At 41.9% G+C, this 13,220-nt stretch overlaps 1 protein-coding gene across 1 annotated transcript in view; it reads right to left on the bottom strand.

Moving 5' to 3' along the window:
• The window catches only part of SNTG2 (syntrophin gamma 2), a 391,266-nt gene that overhangs the window by 310,849 nt on the left and 67,197 nt on the right, over nt 1–13,220 (bottom strand). The window contains exons 6-7 of the mRNA XM_033937548.1: nt 11,740–11,783; nt 11,582–11,623 (exon numbers count right to left, since the gene is read on the bottom strand). Of these exons, the coding sequence (XP_033793439.1) occupies nt 11,582–11,623; nt 11,740–11,783 (86 nt within the window). The remainder of the gene's footprint in view (nt 1–11,581; nt 11,624–11,739; nt 11,784–13,220) is intronic.

Below are 13,220 nucleotides of genomic sequence, written 5' to 3'. Positions count from 1 at the left end.
TAGCATTAAATTTTAGCTGCCCAAATTCAGACCATTTTTCACAGTAAAGTAAACTAAATGAAAGATATAATGCTGCAGGCCCCAAACACCCAAACAGCTGACCCCCAAACAAAAATCAGGATTCAAAGGTGCATTAGTTTTTTACCACCTGCTCAAGAGGAGGCGGTAGCAGCTATCCGCACGTTAAGGGCCTAACACACCTTTATAAAAGGAGCCCAAACTCTTTGGAGAAAATAATAACATGATTCTAACCTTAAATGCAAAAGTAGATTATTGCTGAGGATAGGTGCAGTAATGCTAAAGATGGGCTGACAAACCGTGTCTAAACTAATAACTCTAAAGAAGGTATAAGTCAATACATCAGCAGACCTTAAAATATATGAAGAATGATAGGAAACCAAGTACTGGAAGAAGAAAAGAGGTTGACCAGAATGCAGTATTTTATTGATTGAAGTTAACAACTTAAATGGTATCTGAAGTTTGCTCTTTAATAGAGGGGTTATATGATCAAACTTTTGAGCATTTGTGATTAATATAACTGCATATTTTGTGGATCAATTGTAATTGTGTGAATTCAATGAACTGGAATCAAGACATTACAGCGGTCCAAGTTGCTCAGAACATGGACATGGGTCCGCAGGGCACTGCCTGTTCAAAGGTTTACTGATGGAGCAGATCATTCAAAAAAAAAACAACCCCCTACTATGGCTGAAATGAGAAGGTGAAAATTGAACTTGGAGTTAAGGATCTGTCGATGTAATTTTACAGAAAAGGAAAATGAGAACTGAGAGTTAACAAGCTGAATGATTCCCGAGGGAGAAGCAGAATCTTCCCTAGAGAAAAACAACACACATGTTTTGATCAGAATTTAATTTTAGTTTGTTTGTTTCTAATTAGAAGACAATAATGGACAGTTTTTATTAAATGATAAAAAGTCTTCTAGATTAGATTAAAAAGAGTAGTTGAATATAATTTGCATAAATAAATTGTCTAATTTCTGAATGAGTTCAAATAAAAGAACTGTCTTCTCATTCAAATTGGTAACCAAACTTCAGGATTGCAACCGTCACGTTGAATGAGAAGACAGTTCTTTTATTTGAACTCTAATATTTTTCTGACTTCCACTAATATTTAACTATTAGTACCCCAGTGACATTATAAAGAAATTAATTTCTGAATGAGCCTGGCCAGTGGTGATATAACCCCCCTCTCCCCCCCCCCCCCCCCCATTTTATCAAGCTGTACTGTTGAGCAGCGCGAGCTAAATGATAAGCCTCCCATTCTAATCCTTTGGGCAGCTTGGGATTAGAGAATGACACAGGAATGGGTTCCTGTGGTAAACCATGGCCAGAAAGACCAAAAAAGGAAGAACGGGGCTAGCCTCAAAATGAAACAAAACAACAAAAGAGGCAAGAGAGATTTCAATTCCAACTAGTGGTTACATTTATTCAAATCAACCATAATTATCCAACATAAGTCCTTGCAAGGTCCCAATATAAGAATCCCAGGAAAGTCCCACCAAGGATCCGAGTTTCAGCAACAGAGTCCCCTTCTTCAGGGGACAACAAAAGACTGGAGGCTAGGGCTGATCCAGTGAGACAAAAATATTCAGCTTGGTGTGAGACTATAACAGCATTGGCAAGTGGGAGGCTTTCATACCAGACTCCTTTCATAAACTTATAAGCAGGATTTTTGCACCTAGCTATCCTTCACGAGTTACAGCTCCCTCTGCGTGAGCTAAAAAATGAGCCTCCCATTCTAATCCTATGGACAGCTTGGCATTAGAGAATGACACAGGAACGGGTTCCTGTGGTAAACCATGACAAACCACAGGAAATTCATGAGAACAGCAAAAATTTGAATGGTTTACCGCAGGGACAGGAGCAAGGCCTTTAACCACACCATGGAAGCAGTAAAAAAAAAAAAAAAAAATTGTACCTGGGTCAGCATCTGTATGCCTTCTTCCCCAACTCCCCTTTTGCCCAGCACTTATTTCACTTGAAGGACCCTCAGCCAAGCCATAGAGATGAAGAATTAGAGGCCTGCTGTGGGGCTTTCCTTCTGCTGAGGCTTTCATTGATATAACTTTCCTGTGATTTTAGGGGAGGTTCATACTTCTCAAAAGATATTTTGAAGTCAGCTATTTGTCCACTTATGTTAGGAACCCAAAGAATCTCTGTTTTGCTTGGGTTTAGGCAGAGTTTGTTGATGTTTACCCATTCCTGCATTGCATTTAGATAGGCAGTCAGTTTACTCCAGGGGCATAGCCAGAACTCATTTTTTCTGAGGGAAGGAAGCATTCCTCTCGGCTCCTCCTTCCCTGACAGTGAATCCTACCTTTGTTGTTTGAGTTGCTCAAGTCCCGTCAGTCAGAGATTCTCTGCCGAAGCCCATGCCCATCCTATATAAGCAGTGAGAAAGCCTGCAGAATGCTCCAATCTTCTGATGCTGGCACTTCTGCACATGCTCAGTTCAAACACTTGAACTGAGCATTTGCAGAAGTGCTAACATCAGTGGCGTACCTAGCATATGTGACACCCGGTCCTCATCCCCACAAACCACCTGATTCCATCCACACAAGCCTTGAATTGTTTTATATTGAACTTCTTATATTAAAGTATAAAAAGAAACAATATTCTGTACAATTGTCAATTTATAAATCAGCGTCTTCTCCCCACTATCTCTTCCCCATTTCCCTTCAGTGTCCTCAGCTCACTCTCGCTCCACTTTCCTTCAGCGCACGCACATAAAAACAAGCAAGTAATTTTATATCATTTTCATTCTATTCATTCATAGAAATTAAAGTCTAAATAATGCCAGTCACATAACAAAACATGATTTTACAAAAATAATTCCCGGCAGTCAAGCCTGCAAGAATTACTAGATGTCTTTCAGCAGCTCTCCTCCCTCCCTCCCCGTTACTTTCGTGGCCAAGTCAAAATGATCTACTAACAATAAAATTTTAAAAACACAAAGCACATTGTACGCAGAGAAAATGTTAATTATCATTTATATTCCGCGGGTTTTCAAAGAGGTCAAGGCAGATGACTTTATGCAATGTCACCTCAGTAACAACTATACAAAAATAGACAAATATACCCCCTCTCTTTTTATTAAACCGCGATAGCATTTTTTTAGCGCAGGGAGCTGCGCTGAATGCCCCACGCTGCTCTCGACGCTCCCTGCGCTAAAAACTGCTATTGCGGTTTAGTAAAAGGGGCCCATAGTGCAAAATATAGACAGCATATATAAATTCTCAAAACGGACACATTTTGATCACTAAATTGAAAATAAAATCATTTTTCCTACCTTTGTTTGGTAATTTCATTAGTCTCTGGTTGCACTTTATTCTCCTGACTGTGCATCCAATATTTCTTCCCTTCGTTCAGCCTCCTGTATGCTTCCTCTCCTCCAGACCTCATTCCCTCCCCCAACTTTTTCTTTGTTTCATCCTGTCCCCTTCTTTCTTTCTCTCTCCATGCCCCCTTTCTTTCTGTATGTTTGTCTTTCTCTCTCTCTCCGTGCCCCATTTCTTTCTTTCACCCTGCCCCCTTCTTTCTTTATCTCTCCATGCCCTCTTTCTTTCTCTGTCTGTCTTTCTCTCTCTTTCCCCATGTCCCATTTTTTTTCTTTCTTTCACCCTGCCCCCTTTCTTTCTTTCTGGATCCCTGTCCCCCCCTTTGCTTTCTTTCTGGCTCCCTGGCTCCCCCCCTTGCTTTTTTTCTCCCTTCCCTCCCCCATGCCACCGCCGCTACCAACACCATGGTGCCACCACCACCGGGGAAAGGCTGCCACTGGCCATCGGAAACAGGCCGGCGCCGAATTCGCCCTCCTTCTTTTCCCGCGGGCCGACCAACTCTGGCTGCCTGACGTCAATTCTAACGTCGGAGAGGACGTTCCAGGCCAGCCAGGCAGCGATTGGCTGGCCCAGAACGTCCTCTCCAATGTCAAAATTGATGTCGGACGGCTAGAGTTGCTCGGCTCGGGGAAGAGAAGCAGGGAGGGATAACGGCAATGGCAGCCTTTCCCCGGCGGCAGCCTATTCCCCGGTAAGTGGCCAGCTGTACACCCCCTCGGGCCTTGCACCTGGGGCGGGGGCGGACCCCCACCCCCCTTTGGTATGCCACTGGCTAACATTGGTGGTGGAGCATCTGCTAACTTCCTGATGCTCAGACAGCACAGGCAGGGACCCGCATTACAAATATTCTTTGACAGGAGGGGCTTGGGATCCCCGCCAGCCATAAATTTCACACTGTAATTTTTTAAGGGGGCTTGAGCCCAAACTGGTGGGTAGACCAGGTTTAATGGGTATGAGCAGTTGCACATCATCAGAATAGATACCCTGTATAGAATTTTGTGTCAATCTACTGAAGCAGCTCAGCCAGGAACTTAAATAAGATTGAAGACAGTATGAATCCCTGTGGCACCCTACAGTTCAGTGCCTAAGATAATTATGTGCTGTTGCTGAACAGAACGGATTGTTGTCTATTTGACAAATAGGATATGAACTATGTACATACTGTGCCACAGATGTTTGTTTCTTCTAGTCTTGTAAACATGATATTATGATCCATAATGTCGAAGGCTGCTAAGAAATCCAACAACACTAGAATTGAGGCAGATCCCCTGTCACAGTTTCTGTACAGATCATCAAGCAGGGATAAAAAAAACTGTCTCTGTTCCATACCTGGGTCTGAAGCCAGATTGACATGGGTCTAGCCAATTACTTTCAATTAACCAGTTGTTAAGTTGAATGCAGACTGTCCATTCTATAAGTTTTGCCAGGAAAGGAATATTGGAGACAGGTGAGTAGTTTTTGAGCTTGACCTCATCAAAAAAGTGCTGCCATTTTCTTTACTTTTGTGCCGGACTGGAGTAGCAGAGGATCCCCTCAGGCGTGGGAGCGTACTCCGCCCCTCCACACCGCTTCAGCCGCTGAGCCAGTTGGAAGGCTCAGCGGGAACACGCGCCCCAATTTAAAAATCTTCTTGTGGCTCTGCCATTTTCTTTACTTTTGTGCCGGGCGGGCGTGGGAGCGTACTCCACCCCTCCACGCCGCTCCAGCCGCTGAGCCAGTTGGAAGGCTCAGCGGGAACACGCACCCCAATTTAAAAATCTTCTTTTGGCTCTGCCATTTTCTTTACTTTTGTGCCGGGCTGGAGCAGCAGAGGATCCCCTCGGGCGTGGGAGCGCACTCCGCCCCTCCATGCCGCTCCAGCCGCTGAACCAGTTAAAAAAGCTCAGCGCCTAACAGCACACAGCCGTTCAGTGCGCCATCTAAGGCAGAAGTCAAAGGCGCGCACCTTAGTGTGCACTTTTGCAAAGCGACTGAGAAGCGACTCCTCAATCTCTCCCGCTTGATCTGCCGCTCCCAATCTAACCCACTGCATCCTCCCAAGCGGTCACATCTTGTTCCATTGTTTGTACAACTGCTTATACTTCTGCACCCACCCAAACAATCTCAAATTGTACTACTGTTTGTACTATTGTTATTGCACTACTGCTTCCACCCTAAGCATAACCGTTCTACAGTCACTATTCACTGCTTATTCTCAGGATACTGTTCCATTGTTCATATAACTGCTTGAACTACTTGTACTTCTGCACCCACCCAAACAGTCTCAAATTGTACCACTGTTTGCACTACTGTTTGTACCATTGCTATTGCTTGCACTACTGCTTCCACCCTAAGCCGCTCTATTGTTACTATTCCTAGGCATTGCTGCCCAAGCCCAATCCAACCATGAAGCCCACCAACAACTCCCTCCTCCTTTACGCAATTCTATTCCTAATCTGCCTCAGACTCTGGTCCCACAAGGTCGCTTCCTTGGAAACACCCCACCCACCTTCTTCCCATCCAACAGACTATCCCAATTTGACCATGCACACTACCTTTCTCTCACCCACTCAGAACAAACTGAACCAGGCCCCTCCCCAGTCCAAGACCCCCACAACACCTGCTATCATCCCAAAACTAAACTCAAAAGATAGAGACAATCACAAAACACCTCCCCCGCCGGATCCACTCTACTTCCAACCTCCTACATCTTTTCCTGTGTTTACCTTAACATAAGATCCATTAGGAATAAAGCCCAGCAAGTGAAAGACTGGCTAACTGAATCCCAGCTAGACCTAATATTCATAACCGAGACCTGGCTTATCTTAAACGACATAGTTATCAATGACATCTTACCCAATGGCTACAATATCATCCCCTTCTCCAGAAGTCCAAAAAAGGAGGCGGAATAGCCATCATCCTAAAAGACCTCTTCAGTTTCCAGATCATTGACTCTAAATCTACGGAAGACCTGGAAATCCTCTCCTGTTACTTCTCAAAGCCTGATCTAACTAATCATCTTGTCACCATTTTGTTCTTTATCCCGCCCAACAAATGGCATGCAGCCAGCCAAGAATTCTTCGAATTTCTACTACTAAATTCTTCCAAGGACAAATTCAATCTACTACTGGGCGACATAGACCTCCACCTGGAATGCCAAGACTCATCTTCAGTCAAGGAAATATTATCCTTCCTAACATCCCTCAAATTCTCCATCCTCCCACCTTCCACCTTCACCACCCATCAGAGAGGCCACCACCTGGACCTAATCTCTTTCTCATCCAAAGACCCTACCCACTTCCCCATCTCCCTCACAAATGCAACCTGGTATGACAGTATCTGGTCAGACCACCTACTCGCCAAATTCCTGCTGCTCTGGAGTAACATAAAGCCTGAACCCTCAATTAACCACAGAAAAGAGACCCTGAACACAACCTTCAGACCATCCCTCAACCCCAACGAATTCTGGTCCCACTTCGAATTACTCCTCGATTTCGACACAAATGCGGACTTCACTGCTAACTGGAATACAATGATCCTAGACAAAATTGCACTGCTTAAGAAAGGCAAGATAAGACGCCACATAATTGACGGATGGTACGTCATGGAACTAACAACACTAAAATGAAAGTCACGCAAATTATAAAGAATCTGGACCAAGACCAAGAATGAGAAGGCCAAGTCAACTTGGAGATCCACGATACATGAATACAAAAGAATGATAAAGAAAAAACAATGCACCTACTACTCGAATAAAATAGGATCCCCCTACCAACAGTAAAGAGCTCTTCAAGCTAATCAACATGTTATTCGATGTCAACCAACACAAAAGTGCCCACCCACATCCAACTTCCATCTGTGGAGTCCTTCGCGTCCCACTTCAAATCAAAATACTCCTACTAAGGTCTTCCTTCCAAAACTCCCACCCTACCAATCACCTTTTCACTCCCACATACCCCTCGACTTGACTCAATCCCAGCCAACTTGTACTGGGTCCGTTTCAAAAACCCCGACTGGTTCCAATTTCTCCAACTATACAACAATATGCCAAATCCTATTGCTGCCTTGACAACTGCCCACCTAGCACCATGAAACCAGCTCTCACACCTTTCAAAGTACTGCTCTACGATTGGACATCACAACAAATGATCAATGTTAATTTCCCAACTGAACTCGGCAATATGCTCATCACTCCCATCATCAAAAACCATAAAGATCCTATTTTCCTACCCTCCAACTACAGACCAGTAGTCAACATCCCTTTCTTTACCAATTGATGGAAGGACTGATCAACACTGCCCTGACAAACTACCTAGACAAATTCTTAACACTACACACGTTCCAATCATGCTTCCACACACACCACAGCACTGAAACCGCCATAGCCTCCATCGTAGATCACATTTCCCATATACTTAGCACTGGGAAGCAAGTATTAATATTCCAATTCGATTTGAGCAATGCTTTTGACCTGGTGGACCATGACATCTTACTCAGCTGCCTTGATGCATTGGCATTACAGGCCACGCACTAAACTGGTTCAAAGGCTTCCTGATGTCCCGATCCTGCCAAGTTGTCAATGAACGAGCCTACTCTCAATCGTGGACCAACCCCTATGGCGTCCCACAGGGTTCGCCTCTCTCTCTCACCCTCTTCAACTTCTACATGGTCTCACTTGGACACAATCTATCAAATCTGAACCTCAAATCATACATATACGCGGACGATATCACAATCATCATCCCCCATCTCTACCCTCTCATCCGAAACTAGAGATTTCATCGTATCAGTCATCAACCAGGTAACGCAATGGACAACCAATTTTAAACTTAAATTAAATCCAGAAAAAAACAAATTCTTCATGGCCTCCCCGTCCACCAAACACATAGAACCCTCACCTGACATAAATAGAAGCATCTTCCCGATCAACTTCCCGATAAAAATCTTAAGCATTACCATCGACCAACAACTCACATTTGAGGCCCATACCAACATCCTTATAAAAAATGCTTTAACCTTCTATGGAAACTATGCACACTAAAACTGTTCTTCGATTTCGCATCATTTAGACTTCTGGTCCAGTCTCTGTTTCTGAGTTCACTGGACTATTTCAACATTGTATACCTTGGATCTCATTTAAAAAACAAACAAACATAAAAAGACTAAGAATGATCCAGAACACGGCAATGCGCCTAATCTTCAGTCTGAAAAAATCTGATCACATATCCCCATACTACAGAAAACTCCATTGATTGCCGATTGAGGCCAGAATCATCTTCAAATTTGATTGCCTTTGCTACAAGACGCTATTCGGCATCTCGCCCACCTATCTTCTGAACCACTTCGTCCTACAGGACAAACCCCACCCCTCCTGCAAAACGTTGATATTCTCATTCCCAACTCCCAAGAGATGCCACTACAAAAGATTCCTTGACAGAACACTCTCCTTCCAAGCAGGCATCTGGAACATCCTCTTGAACTCCCCCACTTACCAAGCTCTCAGAGGAACTCTGAAAACCCACTTATTCGACAAGTTCGTCTGATCCTCCAAGCCCCTGATCCTTTCTAAAAGCCCTCTGCCCTTCTCCTCCCGCTTCTCTCCCCCTCTCCCTCCTCTCTTCCCAACTTGTATTGACAACTGTTTCTCTTTGTAACTATCAACTTCTGTAAACTGTCTTGAACTGTAAAGGTTCATTATTTACTTTTTACTTTTCCACTACTGTATACTGTCTAGAACTGAAAAGGTATGATGGGATATAAATAAAGCTTATTATTATTATTCAGTATGGGGTCACTACAGCTCTTTTTAGTGTTGTTGGCAACTGCTTTTCTACAAGAAAGGAGTTAACAATTTTAGTGGCCCCTTCAATGAAGCCTACCTTCATTTGTTATGCTATCTTTGCTGGATAGGGGTCAAAAAGGTAGGCTGTAGGCCTCTCAGGATTTTTTTTTTTAAGAGCTTCCTCTGTTACCTAGTTAAATGAGTCCTAGGTGGATGTGCTTGGTGGGGGAGAAAGAGTGTTCTCTTCATTAGCTGGTGGGAGCTTTGATGGGATTGTCTATAGGTAATGATGGAGACCTTTGATTTTGTTGGCAAAATATGTTTTTGTTAGCAAAAACCATTGCAAGTTAGCTGCAACTGGGAGGGCTGGATCTGTTGTGGAGTTTGCAATAGACTGTTTACTATTTTAAATAGTTGCATGGTTGAATTTGCAGCTTGTTTGATGGGATTTATTTTTTTTTCGCTGTTTTAGGCTTGGTGGTACATTGCCATGTGTTTCTTATAGTTAAGCCTGTCTTCAGCTAGGTGAGATTTTCACCATTTTCTTTCTAGTTGACATCCTTGACATTTAAGGACACAAAGTTCTGGGGAGAACCATCAGGAATGTTTGTTTGTAGAGCATAGAACCTTCTTTAAAAGGGCCATTATTTTTTAATGCCATCTATTTCCTATCGGATAGGATCCCTTGTTAAACTGTCCTCCAAATCTCTTGTCTTCTACTCCACTTTTACATGTTGAATGAGTGATATGCTACTTTTCTACCTACATATTGGTGTGGTTTTTTTTTTCCTTATGTTGCTGTTCTATCTACAAATTGACATTCTTTTCCTATCTCTTTCTTAGACTGTAAATCACTTAGACCTGCCCAGTAAAGAATTTATGGTATAACAAATATAAGTAAATGCAAATGCAATGCCATTGCTAAGTGTGCATTCCAGATATCAACCTGTTCTGATACTATCATCATCTATTCATCCACTTTGGGGTAGGACAAGGCCTCTAGGAAGTTATCAGCATTCAGGTTTCTCATTTCTTCAATTTCCTTCCAAATTTTGGTTGGGCCCATTTTTTTAATGTAGTCTTTAGTAGAAATTTGGAAAATGATCAGACTATCATAGGGGTGTTATCTCAAAGATTTCAACCCCTTTGTAGAACACCAAGTCTAGCATATAACCCTTTTCATGGGTTGGAGATTTGATCACCTGAGTGAATCCTTGAACATAAATTGATGGGGGCTATAGTTTGATATGCACAGCTACTGCATTCATCTTAAGAGTTTTTTTCTCTTGGATTTGACATAGAACCTTTATATGTTATCTATTAGTGGTCGACTCCTGACACAGGCACACTAGCCAAAACACGGCCCATGTCGAGTCTATGTTCCACATTGTATTTATTATATGTTTCATGTCCAACAGTGCCCATTGTTTTATGATTGATTACTAATAAAGTGGGATTGAAAACCAGGCACACTCTGCTCTTTTCTTTTGAAATTGTATCAAGAAAGGCAGTACTGGTTGTGTCTGAAGTTTTGATGTGTGGGTTACAGTCTCCCATAATCAATATAGATCAGACATGGGCAACTCCAGTCCTCAAGGGCCAGAATCCAATCGGGTTTTTAGGATTTCCTCAATGAATATGCATGAGATCTATTTGCATGCACTGCATTCAATGCATATTCATTGGGGAAATCTTGAAAACCCAATTGGATTTTGGCCCTCAAGGACTGGAGTTGCTCATGTCTAGTATAGCTGAAACATTGTTGCAAGATGCTCTGTAGACCAGTGGTTCCCAACCCTGTCCTGGAGGACTACCAGGCCAATCGGGTTTTCAGGCTAGCCCTAATGAATATGCATGGAGCAGATTTGGATGCCTATCACTTCCATTATAAGGTCGCGATCGACCTTTTGGGCACCCCTGCTCTATAAGGTGTTCTCCCCTCCCCGCCTATGCTAAGCAAGATCTGCACTTGGATGATATGAATGTGGTATAAAAAAACAGTAGTAATCATTCAAAACAACATCTAAACACTCCAGTGAAAATAAATAACAATTAGCAATACATAATACTAGATACAAAAGAAGGAAAAAACCTCCGATATAACAGGGCAAAAAAGCCCAAGTCTAATTCAGGAAGTGAGCAATAAAATCTACAATATCCTCTCTGGTGGAAAAAACCAAAAAACAACAACCCTTCTTTCATTGCAGCAGGCCCTCTAATCTTCCACTCTCCAAAGCACTAGTACAATTGAAATGACTTTTGCAGTATCATACAATGTAAATAAAAAGGTTCACTTGTTTGATCTTGCACAATGTTCTTGAAAAATATTTCTGTCGGTCAAAGTAAAGATAGAACAGTTTCAAACAATATCAGTTTTTCTCCAGAACCTGATTTTTTTCATACAATATTAGTGCGACTCTTAATTATAAATGTATAATATCTGTCCAATCTGCAGAACCTACCACTTCTTCATGAGTTGCATTTTCCACGTTGATGCCATTCACCTAAAAAATAATTTGTTATATTTAGCAAACTAAGATCCTAGAAGTTATAACTGCAAGTGTAATAATAGAATAAAGTTTTATATATCAAATGAGAATTTTTTGATAAATTCACTGACCTGTTTCATAGCGTCCCCTATAAAGAGCATTCCTGTTTGGTCAGCTGTGGGGGTTACATAAAACACACATGTTAGCACAGAAGTTTAATGCAATGATACATTAACAGACCATTATTTTAAGCAATAAATGTTCCCTAAATCAGAGGATATCAAATCTGTCCCAGAGAACTACCAGACAATTGGATTTTCAGGATATCTCTAATGTATATGCATGGCACAAATTTGCATTCCTACTACCTCCATTATAAGTAAATCTTTCACACAGCCATATTCTTTAGCGATATCTTGAAAATCCAGTTAGTGGGTGGCCTCTTAGGATAGGGTTGGATCATATTCTTCTATCATGGCCGTAATCAGTTCCTTAGGAATGTTGACACACTTTTCTTTATTCTATTACTCTATGATGCAGGCATCTGTATTCTTCCACATATCAGTTATAAAATAAAATATATAGTACAAAGACTATCCCCCCTTTTACTAAACTGTGATAGCCCTTTTTAGCGCAGGGAGCCACACTGAATGCTGCGTGCTGCTCCTGAGACTCATAGGAACTGTATGATAGTTAGGAGCAGCGCAGAGTATTCAGTGAGGCTCCCTGCGCTAACAACCGCTATTGTGTTTTAGTAAAAGGGGGGGGGGGGGTATTTTAGTTATAATTCTGTTTATTAATTGTGGATACAAATACAGAAGGATAGTTTGAAAAGTTTGATTAAAAAAGCAAATTAAACAATGTAGTCATCGTCAAAGAGTTATATACTTAGTCCAGCGAGTTTCCTGATTTTTCGTAAGCTATCTTTCCAATGATATTAAAAAAAAACCTGAAAACTCGCTGGACCAAGTATATAGCTCTCGATGGAGACTATGGGCTGCTTTTAAAAAAGGTGCACTAGCGTTTTTAGCGCACACACCAGATTAGCGTGCACTACCCGAAAAACTACCACCTGCTCAAGAGGAGGCGGTAGTGACTAGCGCGCAGGGCAATTTAGCGTGCACTATGCCACACGATAAGGCCCTAACGCACCTTTGTAAAAGGAGCCCTATGTTGTTTAAATTGCTTTTTTACCAAACTTTTCAAACCACCCTCATGTACCACTCTGGTTCATGAAGGACAGGCTGCTGCATTTTTTTACGGAGTGAATATGAATGAAAACAAATCATCTTGCAACAAAAATGTCATTAGGAAAGACTTCCTATTTTCTGACACACAAAATATATAAAGGTTCCACAGTGATTATGAATATAATTTGTGGGATATTCTAGACACAGTTTAAGAAGCGCACATGTGTGAAGAAACAAAAATCAATTAAGCCTTTGACAGAAGGCCTAGTCTAAAGTAGATGATGAAGCAATATATCTCTTATAATTCTGGACTAAAGCTAGTGCTATATTAGTTTTCCATGTGGAGTAGTTACACTTTGAATATCTACTTTGGAGTTGATGTTTTGGTCATGAAAATGTTTAAACTCATTTTCAGTGAACTT

Source organism: Geotrypetes seraphini, chromosome 3 (genome assembly GCF_902459505.1).
Source record: "Geotrypetes seraphini chromosome 3, aGeoSer1.1, whole genome shotgun sequence".
Taxonomy (NCBI): domain Eukaryota; kingdom Metazoa; phylum Chordata; class Amphibia; order Gymnophiona; family Dermophiidae; genus Geotrypetes; species Geotrypetes seraphini.
The sequence above is the reverse complement of the archived record's forward strand: the minus strand, read 5'-3'. Positions and strand labels throughout refer to the sequence as shown.